The sequence below is a fragment of the Muntiacus reevesi genome, chromosome 10, assembly GCF_963930625.1.
Source record: "Muntiacus reevesi chromosome 10, mMunRee1.1, whole genome shotgun sequence".
NCBI lineage: Eukaryota > Metazoa > Chordata > Mammalia > Artiodactyla > Cervidae > Muntiacus > Muntiacus reevesi.
The window spans coordinates 55,545,640-55,566,789 of record NC_089258.1 but is presented as its reverse complement, the minus strand read 5'-3'; the positions used below and the strand labels follow the sequence as shown (position 1 = coordinate 55,566,789).

General features: G+C 39.0%; 1 protein-coding gene across 3 annotated transcripts in view; it reads right to left on the bottom strand.

Moving 5' to 3' along the window:
* Positions 1 to 21,150, bottom strand: part of TENM3 (teneurin transmembrane protein 3) — a 442,567-nt gene that overhangs the window by 47,297 nt on the left and 374,120 nt on the right. For 2 of the 3 annotated variants that reach the window (XM_065946684.1, XM_065946686.1), the window contains exons 16-20: positions 20,175 to 20,442; positions 18,760 to 18,903; positions 11,998 to 12,247; positions 1,778 to 2,010; positions 509 to 663 (exon numbers count right to left, since the gene is read on the bottom strand). In XM_065946684.1, coding sequence (XP_065802756.1) covers positions 509 to 663; positions 1,778 to 2,010; positions 11,998 to 12,247; positions 18,760 to 18,903; positions 20,175 to 20,442 — 1,050 coding nt within the window. The remainder of the gene's footprint in view (positions 1 to 508; positions 664 to 1,777; positions 2,011 to 11,997; positions 12,248 to 18,759; positions 18,904 to 20,174; positions 20,443 to 21,150) is intronic. The other variant, XM_065946685.1, reaches the window with a different exon arrangement.

Below are 21,150 nucleotides of genomic sequence, written 5' to 3'. Positions count from 1 at the left end.
GATATCAGTGAGATATGAACACAGTTCCTTTCAGCAGTAACAATCACCAAATGCTGGGGCTTTCTATGTTATGAATACATTAGTGTTCTCCTGTATTTTCAATCAGGCCAATAGTAAAGTTTCTAATTCTTAACAGAAGTCCCTGCGGACTAATCTTAGGGGGGTTCTCTCTACTACTTAAGGACCTCACGCAATCACAAGCTTAGAGATTTAAGCGGTTTTGTTCTTCTTGGAATATCTGCATGCTGCTGCTTTAATGGTATTTTGTTACAAATGATTAGCATTTCTTAGTGATAATTGTCCTGTATTTCATTGAATTCTTCAAATGCAGAACTGGAGAAGAAAATAACTTTGTATTAGCTCCAGAGACACATTATCAATGCAAGCGCTTTATCACAAGGTCGACCGCCATGACGCACGTGGTTTACAATGGTGTTATCACAGTGTATGGACACTAAATCAAGTCACTCAGAAGAAAAACAGACATTGTGGGCAACGTTTTCACTACCTGGCTGATGTGCATGCTAGTATCACAGGTTAAAGGTCTGGCTGAAGTCAGATCGTTAGAGCCCAGGAGAGTTGATATGATTCCATTCTGATCAACTTTTCTGATCATTGTTCCATCAACAAAGTAGATTAATCCATTTTTATCAACTGCCATTCCTGTATCCAAGAGAGAACCTGTTAGTAATCTTTCAAAAATGATTTAATTAAATGCTCACACCCATCATTAAACTCAACATTTAACATCAATAACATGGGCAGTAGACAGGAGGTAAGACTGCAGATTGCCAACACATTAGAAAAAATCCAACACAGGCATTTTTTTTTAAACATTACAAATCAATGTAAAATGTAATAAAGAACCAAAATTTGTAAGAATCTGTACTTAGCATGTGGATCATATGGGTAGCACGTGTATTTAAAATATAAACACCATATAGTGTTGCTGTCTATAAGTTATAGAAACAGGTCAAATTCTGTTATGCTAAACTTAGAGTAACTCTATTCTAACAAAAATAGATCTAAGCCAAGGTTAGTGTTTTGTTGAACTTGTTGACCTTGTTCGAATGAAATCTGCTAGGATGAATAATTCAGCACAACAAATACTTCTTTCTAGTCCATGTTCACATAACAGTCTCTAGCTATAATGAAAAAAAAAAAAAAAGGCTCAAACTGAAAAACACTGTAGTGAATGGCATAATACATGAAGAAGGAGTCAGTTCCGACTGACTTAAAAGCTAGAGGCCCCTGTCACATAGAATTTTTAGCCCCTGTTACCTCCAGAAATTCATCACAGCAAGCATTTTTTTCCCCATGGCATAGAAACAAAAGTTTAGTAGCTCCAAACCGGGTGAGGGCTAATAGGGTCACTTAGTGATGGTTCTCAGAGAGGCTTGGGACTCATTCATGACAAAGAAATTCCAGGACAATGAAAGAATGTGGACACTTCCCTGAAGCTGAAAAGGATGTGACCTGAATGATACTGAGTAGTTGCTTGATTCCTTGAAAAGTTGAGAAAAGTGGTATGATAATAAAAAATGCCAAGCACGTAGAATCAACCTACAGTTGACTTTACTGTACAATCAACTTTAGGATTTTAGCCGCTTCACACTAAGTGGCTTTTCAAAATACTAGATGTGAAATGGCTGTCCAGAACACAGCTGAGAGGAAAATGTTAATTCAGCATTAAACACAACCAGGCCCTAACTGGATTTTCCACCTTTTAATTTTTTAATGAAAAGAAATCCTCCAGTTGGTAAATGCCAGTTGGTACCTTTGGGACTCATGAGCGTTGCTTCCACAGCCTTCCCGCCGTCCCCACATCTGGCTTCATCGAAAGGAAGGCACTGCTCCCCTGTTCCTGCCACCACTTCGGCATTCTTAGTCAAGTCTTTGGCACCCGTGAGTGACTTCGGGCGGTAAATCCTGCGGGTGTTAGTGTCAGAAACATACAAGTCTCCTGTGACTGGGTCGGTTGCGAGGTAGTACCTATGAGCTGGGTTGCTGCTGTAAGAAAAGATCATACAGAAACATCACAAAAAAAGTTACTCCTAAAACAGAGAAACTAAAAGCAAAATAAATCAGATGCTGAGAAACTAATGATCAATTGAGACTTCTCATCAATGACTAGAAAGTGAACAGTGCCACACAACGATTTAAAAGAACTGGTGCTGATCTCTGACATGACTCTCTTCCTTGTCTGTTGTTGAGGATGTAACAATTTGTTAAACAGCCATCTTAAAAGTAATTCCCTTCAGAAGGCGATATGCTTCCAGCCTAAAACAAAGAAGCAAGCTCTCAAAATATTTTTGGTTTAATTCAAAGCCATTAATATACACCCCTTGAGTGATAGGCTTAAGGATTATTCCAGGGAAAGGGGGTCTCTAACAAACTCTTCAGTGAAGCATAACATTCTAGTGATTTTACTTGCATCTCACTGTAGGGAAATCTCTGATTTTCTCTTGCAATCAAACCAAAAACACCTGGCTTCAAAAATGAAAAAAAAAAAAAATTTCCTTCTTTTTGGTCATGTTTTACAGCATGTGGGATCCTAGTTTCCCAAACAGGGATCGAACCATTGCCCCCTGTTTTGGGAGTCTGGAGTCTTAACCACCTCCAGAGATGTCCCGATGCCTGAAATCTTAAATGCACTAAGACATACTGTGTTCCTTAATGTGGTAGTTTATTACTTTGCATTGAGGTGAAAAGTTACATATCATTACAACATTCAGAAAAATTTTGTAGAGGTCTTTTTCCCCCCTCCAATAATCAGTCTGATATTGGCAGAGTCGCTCTTCCAGATATGTATATTTACAGCGGTGACACAGTCGTAACTCAATCAAGCTGGGTCTATTTTGGAAGGCATGACTTTGGAGAGATTCTCTAGTCTTTCCTATCTCCCTGATTATACACTAATTATCACACAGTTGGTTGTAAACATATACATACACATTTTATCTTCCTGTCAGCTGTGTATATGTGAGCATAACCTCTGGACCACGTTGCCCGTGTTTGAACATCCGCTTCATCACTAAATTGTGTGACCTTGAGCAAGCCAGCTAACTTTGCCTCAGCTCCCTTATCTGTAAACGTGATAATAATGCAGATTTCCGAGGCTGTTGAGAGGGTTACATGAACTAGTACAAGTAAAATACTTACAACAGTGCTAACCACACACTACCGACTTAGGAAGCAGTAGCTGCTCTTAATACTGACTTGCGTCCTGACCCCTCTCACACTGCACTCTTTTGCCTTGTGACTCAAGCCCGTGTAGAAGTGTAATAATTGTTAACTACACTAAAACTTGCCTTCTGAAAAACTAAATAAGGAAAAAAGAATTCTCTAAACTTGAATAGGTTCAGTTTGTTTCTTCAGTCCTGCTATTATTCTGTAATGTCAAAACTATCAAAACACTGCAGATCCTTCTTAAAATATCCAGTTTGAATTGTTTCTAATGGAATGAGGCTAAAGGTAAATGAAAAAAGCATACTTTTTCATGATGCCCCTCATTTTGAGCAGAAAACAACAGATTTCTGAGACGCCTGCTTGAGTAGAAGCAATATACTCTTTAGCTATAGGGCATGAGTTTTCTTGGTCCAAAAATAATAGACATTCGGGTCATAAGCTTTGCATCTATTGGCATCACTTTTATTCCAGTGGAATGGTAAAAAGACAAGGTCTAAAGTGATGCTTTATATTTTCTGTCCTGAAGCATCTCCTTCCTTGAAGACACAGAAATTTCTAAATCGAGCACTATCTGCCAATGGCTTTAAAAATGTCCATCAAGTGAAGGCTCTAATTTTGCACAGAAGTCTATTGTCCAGAAGAACAAATGTGGAGGCGTATGCAGCCCTGGAGAAGAGCATTCGCCTCTGGAAATATTCCCCACAGAACAGCAGGAAATGAGAGCATGCTCCTTTCCCTACAGTGCAGCCTGCCATGGCAAATTAGAGCTGCTTCCTGGGTCCCAATTTCCCTTAAATGAAAAAAAAGGGGGATCTGTACTGAAACCTCAAAGGAAAAAAAAGTGAGTGTGGAAATTTTCAGTTGACAGGCTGGTGGCCAGAAGCTCTGAGTAGCGTGCATGATGTGTTTGGGATTCAAGGACACCTGATTTAAACAAAGAGTTTTCTGAAGGGGGTGTTGTTTCCTGCCCTTCCAAGTTCCTGCAAAGCCAAAGCACTGGAGAGGTTGGGGTGGTGGTACAAATGGGTGATGAGCTTTTACATCAGTGACGTATCTCCTGTGAAAATGTGAGGCTATAAAGAACTAAACAGACCTTTCTCCAAAGAAGACATACAGATGGCTAACAAACACATGAAAAGATGCTCAACATCACTCATTATCAGAGAAATGCAAATCAAAACCACAATGAGGTACCATTACACGCCAGTCAGGATGGCTGCTATCCAAAAGTCTACAAGCAATAAATGCTGGAGAGGGTGTGGAGAAAAGGGAACCCTCTTACATTGTTGGTGGGAATGCAAACTAGTACAGCTGCTATGGAGAACAGTGTGGAGATTCCTTAAAAAACTGGAATTAGAACTGCCATATTACCCAGCAATCCCACTTCTGGGCATACACACCAAGGAAACTAGATCTGAAAGAGACACGTGCTCCCCAGTGTTCATCACAGCACTGTTTATAATAGCCAGGACATGGAAGCAACCTAGAAGCCCATCAGGAGACGAATGGATAAGGAAGCTATGGTACATATACTCAATGGAATATTACTCAGCCATTAAAAAGAATTCATTTGAATCAGTTCTAATGAGCTGGATGAAACTGGAGCCCCTTATACAGAGTGAAGTAAGCCAGAAAGATAAAGACCAATACAGTATACTAATGCATATATATGGAATTTAGAAAGATGGTAACGATAACCCTACATGCAAAACAGAAAAAGAGACACAGATGTACAGAACAGAATTTTGGACTCTGTGGGAGAAGGCGAGGGTGGGATGTTTCGAGAGAACAGCATTGAAACATGTATATTATCTAGGGTGAAACAGATCACCAACCCAGGCTGGATGCATGAGACAAGTGCTCGGGCCTGGTGCACTGGGAAGACCCAGAGGGATGGGATGGAGAGGGAGGCGGGAGGGGGGATCAGGATGGGGAATACGTGTAAATTCATGGCTGATTCATGTCAATGTATGACAAAGCCCACTACAATACTGTAAAGTAATTAGCCTCCAACTAATAATCATAAATGAAAAAAAAAAGACCAATACAGTATACTAACGCATATATATGGAATTTAAAAAGATGGTAACGATAACCCAATATGCAAAACAGAAAAAGAGACACAGAAGTACAGAATAGACTTTTAGACTCTGTGGGAGAAGGCAAGGGTGGGATGTTCTGAGAGAATAGCATTGAAACAAGTATACTATCAAGGGTGAAACAGATCATCAGCCCAGGTTGGATGCATGAGACAAGTGTTCAGGGCTGGTGCACTGGGAAGACCCAGAGGGATGGGATGGGGAGGGAGGCGGGAGGGGGGATCGGGAAGGGGAATACATGTAAATCCATGGCTGATTCATGTCAATGTATGGCAAAAACCACTACAATATTGTAAAGTAATTAGCTTCCAACTAATAAAAATAAATGAAAAAAATAATAAATAAAAAAAAAGAAAAAAAAATAAAGATGCTGATATCCTAAAAAAAAAAGAAAAAGAAAATGTGAGGCTATAATGACTGCCAACTGTCAGATGCTGGCAACTAGGGTGCAGGAAATTTCCCAAAGGCACAGATTGGGGGAATCTATTTAGCAGAACCATATACGATAACCTTCTTGGGTGACTGGCTGATCTTTTTATTTCAGGAAGGTTTACGATAACATTGAGACCTTGACCGATAGCATCAAAACCAGAGAGGCTGAGATCAAGTTAGGAACCTGTGCTATACCGCACTGCGCCTGGACTCTTAACTCACCTTGAACTGTCTAGATCCAAGCTGTCTTCTCTACGTCTTACTCGATTAGATTATAGATTTAGGCAGATCCAGTGGTACATGCAGACTAGGTTTGCTCATTTATTTTGTCGTAATTCAGCCTTCTTAGACTAGAGAAATATTTGCAAGGGACAAGCTGTAGAATGTTGGTCGCTCAGTCGTGTACGACTCTTTCGCAACCCCCATGGGCCGGCCAGGTTCCGCTGTCCATGGGATTCTCCAGCCAACAATACTGGTGTGGGTAGCCATCCCCTTCTCCAGGAGATCTTCCCGACCCAAGAATCGAACCTGGGTCTCCTGCACTGCAGGCAGATTCTTTACCATCTGAGACACCAGGGGAGCCCAAGCTATAGCGTAGATATTTACACTCTAAAACTTCTCAGTTGGAAACTGTACCACAGCCCTTGGAACACAGAGTGTTTGAAGGAGTATAAATTATATTAATGTATAAAACAGTGATTTTCTGGCTAACAAAAGATTGTTTATATTATTGCAAGCAAGGCTTTGGGTTTGAGATGTGATATTTTTGTGCCTGCTTAATTTTTAACTACTAAGTCAATGAGAAGCACTGAATCAAATTTTTAGAGTTTTGTATCTAAATGTTAATCTGTTCAATTTCACAGACCTGTGACTGACACTTCTTTGATCTTTTAATTGGTAATATAAAATTCACAAAGTTGATTTTTAGAATTACATGCTTAAATGCCCCTTGGCTGGTATTAATTAGTGAATTTAGTTTCCTTTATTTTTGGAATTTTAAAGAACTGAATCAGGAATGAGCTAAAATTTAGTACCTACAAAAGGGGTTTGTTAGCAAACATACTAGGAACATCATAGGGGGAAATGTTGAACATATATAAAAAAACTTATTTTCTAGGCATTTTGGAAGTTCTTATTTATGTAAAAAATTTAATATGCTGGGTAGTATTTATATCAATTCATAAAAGTATAGCTAGACAATTTGATTTGACACAATATCCTGACAAATACTTAATACATTTGGGTATGACAGAATACTCTGAATTTTAAAATATTAAGAATGCTTTTATATTTATTTTATTATTCAACATATTATTTGCCCCATCAGTCCAATTAATGAGACTGCTGATATGCTATGAAGCATTGGAAAAGGAGAACATTCATTTTTCTACTTTACTTCATCATTAACAACTGACTTCCCTGTCCATTTTTTATATATTTAGACATATTTTTCTTTTTCTTCCTACCACCTATTCCTGAGCCTTTCCTGACTTTTATGCTAGCCAGGCAAGTGGGGAAAGGAGAAAGCCAGGTAGGATCCTTTTGTTGCTGTTCAGTCGCTACGTCGTGTCCAACTCTTTGTGACTCCACGCACTGCAGCCCGCCAGGCTCCTCCATCCATGGAATTCTCCAGGCAAGAACACTGGAGTGGGTTGCCATTTCCTTCTCCAGGGGGTCTTCTTGACCCAGGGATTGAATCCGTGTCTCCTGCATGGACAGGCGGATTCTTTACCGCTGGGCCACCAGGGAAGCCTAGGTAGGATTCTATCATCTGATAGAAGGAAGATGATATTGGTAGGTAAACAGGAAGAAGCTCCTGTAAAGAATTTTCATTTTTTAAGCTAAATGAAGAAGCTCTGATGAGCCGAAATACCCTGGTTTTGTTAAATCAATTTTGATAAATTACTCAGTAAATGAATCCCTAATTTTTTCAATGATTATTATCATCTGTTTGATGATGTGGAATTAAAAGCCTTGTTTTTTAATTTTTCCTACATCTTTCCCTTTCTCATCATTCACAGACTGTGTCCATTCACTGCCTTCCTTTCTCTTATCAGCTGATTCCTTCATGATTCCTCAGACTATTTCAGGTACCTAGCATCTCATGGTTTCACATAACAGCTTCCCAACTGATCATCAAGTCATCCTGGACACTGACACCAGATTCACCTTGCTAAAAGGCCACTCTGAGATGCTGCTATCTTGTTCAACATCAGACCATGGTTCCCCGCTGTCTGCTACTCTGCAGGACCGGAGAGTAACTCCTTAGAGCCATCAAGGCCCTGAGCTCTCTGACCTTAACCTGCCTTCCTACTGATCTCTCATTACTACCAACATGGTCATTTTGATGTTATCATAATTTCTAACTGGATTGCATTTCTCTTAGAACATGTCCCACTCATCTTTTCTGAGCAAGTAACTTGACTTGTTCTATATTGTTTCTTCATGACTGCTCTCCTTTCTCCTGGTTGTTCTGTGTCAGTAGATTTCATGTTAGACCTGCATTAAGTATCAATCTTCCAGGAAACTTTTCCTAAATATACTCCTATCTCCCCCTAATCTCTCCCTTCACAGAGAGTGAAACAGTGTTAGTCACTCAGTTGCATCTGACTCTTTGCAACCCTATGGACTGCCAGGCTTCTCTGTCCATGGAATTCTCTAGGCCAGAATACTGGAGTGATTTGCTATTCCCTTCTCCAGGGGATCTTCCCGACCCCCAGGGATCGAACCTGGGCCTCTCAAACTGCAGGCAGATTCTTTACCATCTGAGCCACCAGGGAAGCCTCCACACATTTACTCTCGAAACACAAGCCATGTGATTAGGTGTCAAAGAGTGATATTGATGATGTTATTCAGTCTATTACATGTACATCTTGTTCTCCCTACTGGATTGTGAGTTCTGAGAGCGTCGACACTGTCTCAATACCACAATCTGTCCAAGAACCTAGCACATGGTAAGTGATCTTACTATGAAGATCTTACCATCTTCATAAAAGACTTAATGAAGATGGATATCAATTTAAAACCTAAACCATTGTATTTTACACGGATGGCACATAAAGCAGATGCAAGAGCCCATGTTTAGCAGGGATAGCGTACAGAGAAGGATCATGAGAGAGGGGTTACAATGAGCATCACTGCCAAACATCACGTGCTAGTACAGAAGGAGTTCATTGTACAAAGTATTGTTAATAATGTAGTTTTAATCTCACAGGTTTTTTCTAGAGAGATGACAGTTCTACATAATTTATCAAATGATTGTGAAATAAATCTACCTTTTTATAAATCCAGGGAATTAGCCTATAGAAACCAGGCCACTTGGAGAGATGAAAACTGACTATGTGGTATAGTGTAAAGCAATTAAAAGACGCTTACTACTTGGAAGAAAAGTTATGACCAACCTAGACAGCATATTAAAAAGCAGAGACATTACTTTGCCCACAAAGGTCTGTCTAGTCAAGGCTATGGTTTTTCCAGTGGTCATGTATGGATGTGACAGTTGGACTCTCAAGAAAGCTGAGCGCCGAAGAATTGATGCTTTTGATCTGTGGTGTTGGAGAAGACTCTTGAGAGTCTCTTGGACTGCAAGGAGATCCAACCAGTCCATCCTAAAGGAGATCAGTCCTGAATATTCATTGGAGGGACTGATGTTGAAGCTGAAGCTCCAATACTTTGGCCACCTGATGTGAAGAACTGACTCATTTGAAAAGACCCTGATGCTGGGAAAGACTGAAGGCCAGAGGAGAAGGGGACGACAGAGGATGAGATGGTTGGATGGCATTACTGATTCAATGGACATGAGTTTGAGTAAACTCCGGGAGTTGGTGATGGACAGGGAGGCCTGGTGTGCTGCAGTTCATGGGGTTGCAAAGAGTCAGACATGACTGAGCGACTTAACTGGACTGAACTGATGTGGTGTAGTGTAAAGAACATGCTTTTCAGATTGGTTCAAATCTCTGTTCCCCATTTCTTAGTTGTGTACCTTGGGGGAAGAGGCATAACCTCCTCGAGCCCGTCTTAGTTCCTGTGTAACCTTGCAGGGCTGCTGTCTGGGTGTGCAATGCTGTGTGTCTGGCACTGTGCCTGGTGTGGAACAGCCCAGCCTGTTAAAAAGGTGGCTGTTTTGATCATTTTTGCTGTATCGCCTCCAGCGTTTCTGCATGTAGTTGGTGTACACACCAGCTCGTCTTCTCTTCTCCACAGTTACTAAAAAGCCCAGGCCAGAACAATTTTGATATTCAGCTGTGGTTTCTAACAGCAGAGCTTTTCATGCTCAGAAGTCTGGAGAAATTCTGTGCTAGTTTCTGCATGTGGCTGGGCTATTAGTTGATAGCGTGAGATCAACAGGGGAGCTTAGGTAAAGGTTTTGGGACTGTGGATATGGGTCATATGAATATGTGACAGCTACACACCTTTTAAATGACCTTTGTTTTTTATTTCCTAGTTGTCAATCTCTGCACAAAGGTTTAATTAAATCACATGGATTTATTCATCTCAAGGGCTTCACATTAACTATCACATTAGTGATAGTTGGATTGATTTCTATCCAATATCATTGTATTAGCTATTTTACTGGCCAAACCAGATTGATCATGTCCAATATATCTTGCCTTTTTTTCTTTTTGCTAGCTTTCCTTTCAAACATATCTCCCCCAACCTCGACTTTTTTTTTTTTTTTTTTTTTTTTTTGCTGTCCTCAGGAAAGCTTCTCAGGTAAAAGTGCCCATACATCATACAAAATTTCCTGTACCTTCTTAGCTAAGTGTACAGAGCAAATAGAATCTGGAAACTTTGGAGCCTATATATTTGCTTCAGTGACATTCATTTTGAGCCCTGAAGAAAGTCTTTTCCTCCATAATAATGTCAGTGGAAACACTACTTCTTAAAACTCAAATCTATTAATTCTCTCAACTTAGGAAAATATACAGTTTAAATGGGGTTTAAATACACAGTTTAAACTACAGCAGTCATGAATTTACCAGGAAGTCAGTAAAGCTTAACCTTTAGGTCTCCTCCACTTGTATGAATTCCTTCCAAGTGCAAGGGCCCCAGGCAGCATGTTCATGGGATCTTATGTTTTAAAAAATTTGCCAATGTAAACTATCTTTAGGTTCTTTTTCTTTAACTGAGTCCCCCTAATTGAATGAGCTTTGGGCCCTATAAAGCAGATCTGCCCGGGCTATTGGTCAAACTGAACTCTCCTCAAACTCTCAACTGTGCTTCAAACGTTGTTCTGTTCAATATGGCTTATAGTCAGTACCTGAAATTTACAGGTTTCTTTTTTGTCACACAGAGATGCTCATTATAATGGTTTTCTGTGACAAAATTTAATGTTAGCCAACTCAAAAATATTTTTCAAATTATAATGCACAATATAGGCTTTGCAATATGCTGTATCGTAATAGTTCATTTGGGCAATTTTCATTTCTCAGTTATTCTCTGCTGCTGAATTTCCTCTCTAATGATAAAATGACCTTAGAAAACAATGTCAGAGAGTCATGTTGACACATACAAAGGACATTCAAAAATACACAATAACCTTTAAGCAAGATGCTTACCTATGTCTAAAATCTTTATTTCTTGGTGGAAGCAGATAAAAAGGGTGGAGAAAAAAAGCATAGTTAGAAAAGGTTTCTATATAATGAACTGAATATTGAGATTTTAATTATTTTATGGAAAATTGCTAACTTAAGCAGAACTAACACTGGAAATGAATTTTGTAGGTCAAGGCTTATCAAAACAATTTATAGAACAGAATGATTTTGATAAACACACTTAAATGAACAAAGCAAAAATAACAATTTGTTACTCTAACTACTGGCATTATGGTTAATGAGTTAACCCGACTTGAAGATTTGATATTCTAGTTGAAAGTTATAGGCTTTGTTTGTTTACTGTTATGTTCTAATACTGTAGGAAAATACTTTATGCTTTAATTTCAACCAAAGTGTAACGACCTATATCACAAGGTTTTTCGAAAGATAACTAAAGAAATTTAAAACCCATAGTTCTAGCTTACTGGAGTATAGAAAATTCACTGGAATCAGTGAGATTTTATATACTAGGTTATTTTATACTCTTTCATACATTTAGGGCACAATATACACGTGTTGGGCTTTTCCAAATTTGAACCAAGAATTTCACTGCTTTCTAAGGAGAATTTTAAACACTAGAAAGGTATGCTTAAGTAAATAAATTAGTACACCATATGCAACATTATTTTAAAAGAAAAGCATGTTTCACTATGATCGAAACCCCAAAATAAGGAGAGACATACCTTAGCTCTAAAACGCTTGTTACATTTCCAGAAGGGAATATCCGCCGAACATAGTTGAAATCCCCCACATACAGACTGCCGTCGATCCCACATGCTAACGCCACTGGGGCCAAGAGTTTATTACCATCGGCTTGACCATTGCAACTCGGGCACGAGATGCTGCGCCTTCTTCCATTGCCCATGATACTGCTGACCACAGGGGGCTGCTGGGAGATAAACTGATTCTCCCCGTTTCCCTTGTACAGGATACCTGGACGAGATAAAATGGGTTTTTCTTATGATAAAAGGAGTAAAGATGAAAAGTCAACAGGTTCAGTACAGAAGAAGCCACAGCTTGGTGCCTTTTCGATTTGGACTGGGAAAACTTTTATCCAAAGTTCTATCAGAAAATGCTCCATTCAATGACCCAGTGTAAAATATTATATAATAAGATACATAGGAGAGAGTAAAAAATGCTATCCATTATGGGTTTAAAGAATGTCTGGTGAAAGAAACAAAAACCTAACAAGAAAAATTAGAAACTGACTTCTCGACATCAGTGACTCTCAAACTTGGCTACACGTTGGAACTGAAGGGAAGTTGTATAAACTACTCATGCTGGGATCTCACCCCGAGGGATTTTGATGCAATTGATCCAGGGAGGGGGGAGCGGGGAGGAGGGCAGCCTTGACATTGAGATTTTTAAAAACTCTCCAGATGATCTTAATGTGCATGTAGCCAAGTTTGACAACCATCTCTACATAATGTTCTTTGAAAGTGAAAGTCGCTCAGTTGTGTCCGACTCTTTGAGACCTCCTAGACTATATAGTTCATGGAATTCTCCAGGCCCGAATAATGGAGTGGGTAGCCTTTCCCTTTTCCAGGGGATCTCCCCAACCCAGAGATCGAACCCAAGTCTCCCACAATGTTCTTTAGGGGGCAGCAAGTTTGCCTAATTGTTAAATGATGTTGAAAACATTCCATATGAATCCAACTAATAAAAATATGCACCCACAATATGAGTTTCTTCTTTAGGAGTTTATCACTGATTTGTAAAAAATTAAATACACTTTGTGGAAAACAAAAGCTACAAAATATATAGCAAACCTCTAACATATGACTATACTGTGAAAGAGTATTTTTCTTGCTTATACTTCAACTTGATATGAAAATGCAAGTACATGTAATTATTCAAAATTTCAGACATTACAAAATAGGGAAGGGTAGTTTATCATTTAAAGTGAATTTTGCTTTTAGACATGAAAATACCAATAATTTTAAGACAAGATGTCAGTCTGCTCCATATTGGTCTTCAACAAAAAGCTGAGAAAAAAATCTTAAATAAATATTTTCAAAGTGAGAAACTAGGTGTGAGTGGAGATTCTAATTTTACTCATTTGCCATTATTAAACATAGTTCACTGGTTGCATTTTGCTATGATGTAACCGGATGGTCAGCCGTTACTGTTCCACACGTTCAAGACACTTCTCAATATGTTATTACCTGTAAACCACCTGCTGTTTATACATTTTTTTAAACAGATATACTGTTAAAAGAATCAATCCCAAGAAAGTACCAACAGGAAGCTTGAGAAAGTATTTTTTCTTCCCATTTGGGGATAATTTGAAAGTGAAGAAGAAAGCAGAATAATGGTGTTCCTCTTATAGCTCAGGGCATTTTAGGTGAATTCTGTCATTACTTTTCTAATGCTCTTCTACATGGGTGATGTAAGAATCATGGCCAATTTACATAAAGAAATCAGGACTGAAAAAACACGTTTATTCAAATTTAGGGAAAATCATCTAAATAAGGCTTCATCATAACAACAGACAAAAAGCATTTTGCCTTGAATATTCAAAGAATACATTAATGATCCCTAAGATCTTTCTGTGATTGCGTTATTTGACAGTGATGGAACTATAATTTCCCAGAACAGCCAGTTCTGTAATTTTCATCAGAAACTCCTACAAGTCAGCCTATGGCTCGCCTGCATCTGATTCATTCAGTCATTATTTAGAACGATTGGTTTTTCATGATTCTCCTCTATTATGACAGAATAGAAAGATGAACATTAGAATATTTATTTCCATGTTCCAGGGTGCTTGTGCAAACACCTGTCACTGTCTATGTTTTTGCCTTCTTGTCTTCCTTACTGTATTTCCATTGCTCGTCCACCTTGTCACGATTACGAATCACTTTGTTTATTCAATTAGACACACGTCACTTTGAAAAGTCACTACCTGTCACACTGCTCTGGGATAACACTTGAAATCACATTCAGTTCAGTCTGTGAAGTAGGTTTCCTCGCCTTTTAAACTAATATGTATTTTATCATTTATAACTTTTTTGGGAGGATGGAATTTGGGATCAGTTTTTACATCTGACCTGTTATTTTAATAAAATTTAACCATCTATTATTCTCTGGAAGAATGCGTGTGTATTTTTATTAAATGTATCCACACACAGAATATTTATGAGTGTCTTACTCTTCCTGAATATTACACTGAGAGCTGAATATCATACATATGGTTTTTCCTGAAGCTCTCGGCTTGTGGTCTTTTTACTGGTTCATAATTTCTTGGGTGAAATCCTGTGGCTAACTGGTTATGAACTTTACCCTAAAATCTCATAATAATGAAAACACACGGAGAGGTTTTCCTCTGAGTGTGTTTATAAAGAACTTCTGGAAGCTTTCCTGGCGGCTCAGATGGTAAAGAATCAGTCCTGCAATGAAGACCTGGGTTCGATCCCTGGGTTGGGAAGATCTCCTGGAGAAGGGAATGGCCACCCACTCCAGCAGTCTTGCTTGGACAGTCCCATCGACAGGAACCTGGTGGGCTACAGTCCATGGAGTTGCAAAGAACTGGACATGACTGAGCAACTTTCACAACAACAGGAGGAATACAGCAATATGTTGAACTATGTGAACTATAATTGGAGAGGCTATCAAATGTATCCTTTATTTATTTCAATTTTTTGGCTGCGCCCTGTGGCATGTGGGATCTTAGTTCCCTGACGGACTGAACCCACATTCTCTGCATCGCAGCACTGTCTTAACTGCTGGACCAGCGGGAAGTCACAACAGTAGAGAATTTAATCAAGAGTGGCCACTGGCATGGCTGGCACACGGCGCTGCATTTTGAAAGACCGAGGTTAAGTCTTGTGTGGCTAACACCAGAGGCGGAAATCACCACTGCTTTAGACACTGCTGATGATCGGACAGGACATGTGGGACAACCTCCTTGGTTGGGACACCCCACTTTTTCAAAGTCTGTATCACACGTGGCACTAGTTACATGCTCTGTCCCTGACCTTAGGGGGTGCAAAGTGAACCGAACCTGACGTCCAGGACACACCTGCAAGGGAAGGAGAGCATAAGCACTGCTATGTGCCAGAAAAGATGTGAGCGGTTTTGCTGATTTGTCCTTCTCTTACTATTGATTAACTCATTCAGTTCTTTTCTGGAGAAGAGAATGTTCAAGTCCTGGATTGGAAACTATTTAGATTTAGCACATTTAGAAGTTTAAAATGTATCCTCTTCAATTCCAATGATCATTTTTTTTTAAACAAAAAGAACCAGTATCAAAGCAACATTAATCAGAAAAAGTAGCCTTCAATCATAGTTAAATATTTATTTAGTTGTACTGGATGCTTGACTCAACATTCTGTACCTCTGAAAACCTCTCATGAGACAAAAGCTAATTTTGACAAGATTATGAAATCTCCTTCTTTGGCTATTTTTAAGAGAAGAGCAGAGTTACTAGCATGGTAAGACTTAATTTCAGTTTAGTTTAGTAGCTTAGTCATGTCTGACTCTTTGCGACCCCATGGACTGCAGCATATGCCAGGCTTCCCTATCCATCACCAATTCCCAGAGCTTGCTCAAACTCATGTCCATCAAGTCCATAATGCCATCCAACCATCTCATCCTCTGTCATCCCCTTCTCCTCCTGCCTTCAATCTTTCCCAGCATCAGGGTCTTTTCCAATCAGTTGGTTCTTCGCATCAGATGGCCAAAGTATTGGAACTTCAGCTTCAGCATCAGTCTTCCAATGAATATTCGGGTTGATTTCCTTTAGGATCGACTGGTTTGATCTCTTTGCAGTCCAAGGGACTCTCAAGAGTCTTCAACACCACAGTTCAAAAGCATCAGGTTTTTGATGCTTAGCTTTCTTTATGGTCCAACTCTCACATCCATACATGACTATTTGGAAAAACCATAGCTTTGACTAGATGGACCTTTGTTGGTAAAGTGCTGTCTCTGCTTTTTAACATGCTGACTAGGTTGGTCTTAGCTTTTCTTCCAAGAAGCAAGTGTCTTTTAATTTCATGGCTGCAGTCACCATCTGCAGTGATTTTGGAACCCAAGAAGATCAAGTCTGTCACTGTTTCCATTGTTTCCCCATCTGTTTGCCATCAAGATGGGACCAGATGCCATGATCTTTGGTTTTTGAATGTTGAGTTTTAAGCAAGCTTTTTCACTCTCCTCTTTCACTTTCATCAAGAGGCTCTTTAGTTCTTCTTCGCTTTCTGCCCTAAGAGTGGTGTCATCTACATATCTTAGGTTACTGATATTTCTCCTGCCAATCTTGATTCCAGCTTGTGCTTCACTCAGCCCAGCATTTCTCATGATGTAGTGTGCATACATCTGACTCAATGGACATGAGTTTGAGTAAGCTCTGGGAGTTGGTGATGGACAGGGAAGCCTGGCGTGGTGGAGTCCATGGGGTCACAAAGAGTTGGACATGACTGAGTGACTGAACTAAACTGAACTGAGCATTTAAGTTAAATAAGCAGGGTTACAATATACAGCCTTGACATACTCTTTTCCTAATTTGGAACCAGTCCACTGTTCCATGTCCGGATCTAACTGTTACTTTTTGACCTGCATACAGATTTCTCAGGAGGCAGGTCAGGGGGTCTGATATTCCCATCTCTAAGCATTTTCCATAGTTTGTTGTGATCTATACTGTCAAAGACTTTGGCATAGTCAATGAAGCAGAAGTAGATGTTTTCCTGGAACTCTCTTGCTCTTTCTATGATTCAGTGGATGTTGGCAATTTGATCTCTGGTTCCTCTGTCTTTTCTAAATCCAGTTTGAACATCTGGAAGTTCTTGGTTCATGTTCTGTTGAAGCCTGGCTTAGAGAATTTTGAGCATTACTTTGCTTGCATGAGATGAGTGCAGTTGTGCAGTAGTTTGAACATTCTTTGGCATTGCCTTTCTTTGGGACTGGAATGAAAACTGACCTTTTCCAGTCCTGTGGCCACAGATGAGTTTTCCAAATTTGCTGGCATATTGAGTGCAGCACTTTCACAGCATCATCTTTTAGGATTTGAAATAGCTCAACTGGAATTCCATCACCTCCACTAGCATTGTTTGTAGTGGTGCTTCCTAAAGCCCACTTGACTTTTTATTCCAGGATGTATGGCTCTAGGTGAGTGATCACACCATCGTGGTTATCTGGGTCATTAAGATCTTTTTTGTATGATCATTAAGTTCTTCTGTGTATTCGTGCTATCTCTTCTTAATATCTTCTGCTTCTGTTAGGTCCATACCATTTCTGTCCTTTACTGTGCCTGTCTTTGCATGAAATGTTCCCTTGGTATCTCTTATTTTAGAGCAAGTTACCTTAGGGTTCTGTCTTTCTAGCAAAGTTGTTGAGTCACCAAGTTGTGTGTGACTTTGCAACCCCATGAACTGTAGCCCACCAGGCTCCTCTCTCTATGGGAATGTACCTGTATATTATCTGAGATGTAGCCAAAGAAAGTAAAAGTGATAGTTGCTCAGTTGTGTTGGACTCTTTGCAACCCCGTGGACCATGCTGTCTATGGAATTCTTCAGGTCAGAATACTGGAGTGGGTAACTGTTCCCTTCTCCAGGGGATCTTCCCAATCCTGGGATGGAGCCTTGGTCTCCTGCATTGCAGGTGGATTCTTTACCAGCTGAGCTACCAGGGAAGCTAGTCAGGATGTGGGTAAATGTTAGAAATACAGCAAAGAAAACAGAATTTGTTTAACGCAATTAATATTCTTTATGACATGAAGTTGGTCACATTTTGCAAGAAATTTATATCTTTTGGTTTATGAGATCTGACATGTGCTTCTCAGAGCATATTTATCTATCAGATCTACAATAAGCAATATTCTTTGATTCTTGCTTTCCTTTTCCAGAGTATTTTTTCCTAATATTTGTAAAGTCAAAAAACAGCTAATGTAACCCAGGTTGAGTGGGAGAAGTTTTTTTTCTCCCTCAAATGCAATCTAAGAAGAACTGAAAAATTTTAGATACTGAGAACGGACTACTTTTTAAAAGATTAAGATCTATGAGAAATATTTTTGTAAAGCCACTTGGAATTTTAGTTTTTTCTTTACTTAAAAAAATCCCCCTCCCTCCATTTTTCATAAACCTACCTAAAGCACTCTGGATCAACTCAAGTACTTTCTAGGAAAATTGTGTTGGTGATGAGACTATGAACACTGTGAAGTATATTACATAGTTTCCATTTTATGCTTTCATAGTCTTTAATCTACTTATTTTTTTGGTCATACAATGTGGCATGTGGGAACTTTGTTTCTCAACAAGGGATCAAACCCATGTCCCCTGCAGTGGAAGCATGGAGTCTTAACCTCTGGACCACCAGGGAATTCCCTAAAGTCTTTAAAAATATACTTTTTGTCCTCCCGCTAATTCTGATCCTATAGCATGCATGGGATAAAATCTTGCTCCAATTTAACTGATTTGAAAGTGAATAATATTAACTATCTGTGGACAAGCTCTTACCATTCTGAACATCCAACACATGATGTTTATTTAATGTCCAACCGCCCATGTTGGAAGCATCCAATTCGTAGCCTTGCAAAATGGCTGTCCTCTTCTCCCATAGAGTCAGGTCCAAACACGACTCATATTCATATCCTACTGACACTAGAATCAGAACAAATCATGGTTCATCTTCCCAACCACAGGCAGAAATGCAATTTATTTTATTATCTTGATAAAACTGCTTTTTTCACAGATGTGCTCTGAGACCATATTTCCACTTATTTGTGAACAGAGTCATTTTTTATATGAGAAGATTTGATCATATAAAAGGTGGTTTTCTAAAAAAAAAAAAAGATCTCCAAATATTATTTTTGTATTGACTTAATAGAAAACTAGTATTTTTCCCTACACCACTTTTTCACAAAGGGTCCATAGTACAAAATGAAGCTCAGGTTGAGCAACTGGGGAAGTCATTAGTTAGATCGGATAAATCGGCCCCAAATGGTGACCAGACAATAACAACAAAAAGTACCATTTATTATCTGGATAATCAGATAATAAATGCTTGGGCTCCGGGAGTATTAAGTTATGGAAAATATTAATGCTAAGTAAGGTTTAATAGAGCAAACACAGATAGCCAGGTTAAAACATTATATTCACATGCTCTTATCAGGAATAAACAATAGAACTAGCAGCAGATTGATAGGAACAAGTCTCAAAAGGACAACTTCAGAGTTCACAAAGAAACATGGGTTTTAAAATTTAGAACAAAGTGAAGGAAGAAGGGGCAATTATCTGATCTGAATAAATTCCAGTCCAAATTACATATTAATTTCAGGATAAAATGCCTACTATATTTTCAGGTAACATGTTTTCCTGGGTATTCTGAGCCTGAGCCTGGAGCCAAAGTATGCATATCTCAACAGATCAAACTCTGATTGCATCGTCCCGTTATGCAGTGAAACAACTGGTTTGACGGTTTATGAATATCATTCTGCTGAATTGACCAGTCCTTCCAGTCAGAAGAGCTGAAATAATTTTTGGACACAAACATTGTCTGATGTCATGTTAAAATATCATTATGACTTGAAACTACATGATGTTAGATACTGAAATGTAAAAAAGGTTAATGAAAATTGAGATTAAATTATAAAGGAAAGAAGAAAATGAAAAAAGGAAAGGACATGATGAGGAAAAAAACATGAAAAAAAGATGTTAAAACCTGAAATTTCACATTCCCTTTCATCATATGGAATATACAACTTTTTCCTATTGTAGATCTAAACCAACCATTTACAACCTTTCTAGGCAACCTTACTGACATCCTCTCTGCTTATCCATGGATTCCCTTGGGTTACAATGAATTTCATGTTAATTCTGAGTTCAACACAGTGGCTTTGGTGCAGAATATAATACATTTACAAGGGACTTACCAACAGCTTCAGACAGACCATAGACCTTTTGATTATATGCATCTGTTTTATCCCATATAAAAGTATAGGCCAAGTTCGGTGATGCAGGAAACCACTTTTGAAAGAGTCTTCCTACGACAGCCACCATCAGATGCACCTTCATTAAATTAAATGGGATAACGGACTGGGTCATTGTGATCTTAAGTACTGACTTATACCCGGCAGCTCTGGAACTTAGGTAGGAAAGTTTTAAGTCTGTTCCTGGAATTGTGGTTTCTTCGTGGAGGACCTAGGTTTAAAGAGAAAGCAGAAGTTTCAAATGGGGGTCGTGTATGACTATTAGGTACAATACATTTAAAAGAATGCAGCAAAGCAATTTACAATAAGATCCTAAAGAGTCAGTATCCACAAAAACACATTTGAGATGTTATCTTATTCAATAATTAAAAATAACGCTGCTGCCAGCTCAATTTTTCTCCTCCTAAAAGCTTCCTGTCATTTATCTTGAATTAATCACAGTTCAGGTGTTACTTCTCATACAGGAAATTTTGTGACTGCTCCATCAGGCTGACATGCACTGACTTGTTAGTTTATAGTCACAGTGGATTCTCACTAACCCATCTTTCACCCCTGTAGCCCTGGAGAATTAGAGCAGACATTTGTAAGATGGTTTGCTCAGCACAGAAATATGGCCCAGGCCAAAGATCTGGCCCATACCAGCTGGCTCATTTAGGGGTTAAACCTACATCTATGGCCTCATCAACTGACTGGTCACAGCCTAGAAAGACAGGAATGGTAACAAAACAGACCAATTCACTTGGGTTAAATTGTAGCAAATTCCACATTCACCTTGGAAGGTAATATAATAACAGCACACTCCCATAATTATTTAAACATTGAGCTTGAACTCATGGCTGAATTTTGATATGATGGTACATGAACTAATATTTTCAAGTTGCATAAATTTCCCCCCAGAGAACAATTAACGTGCTGTTGA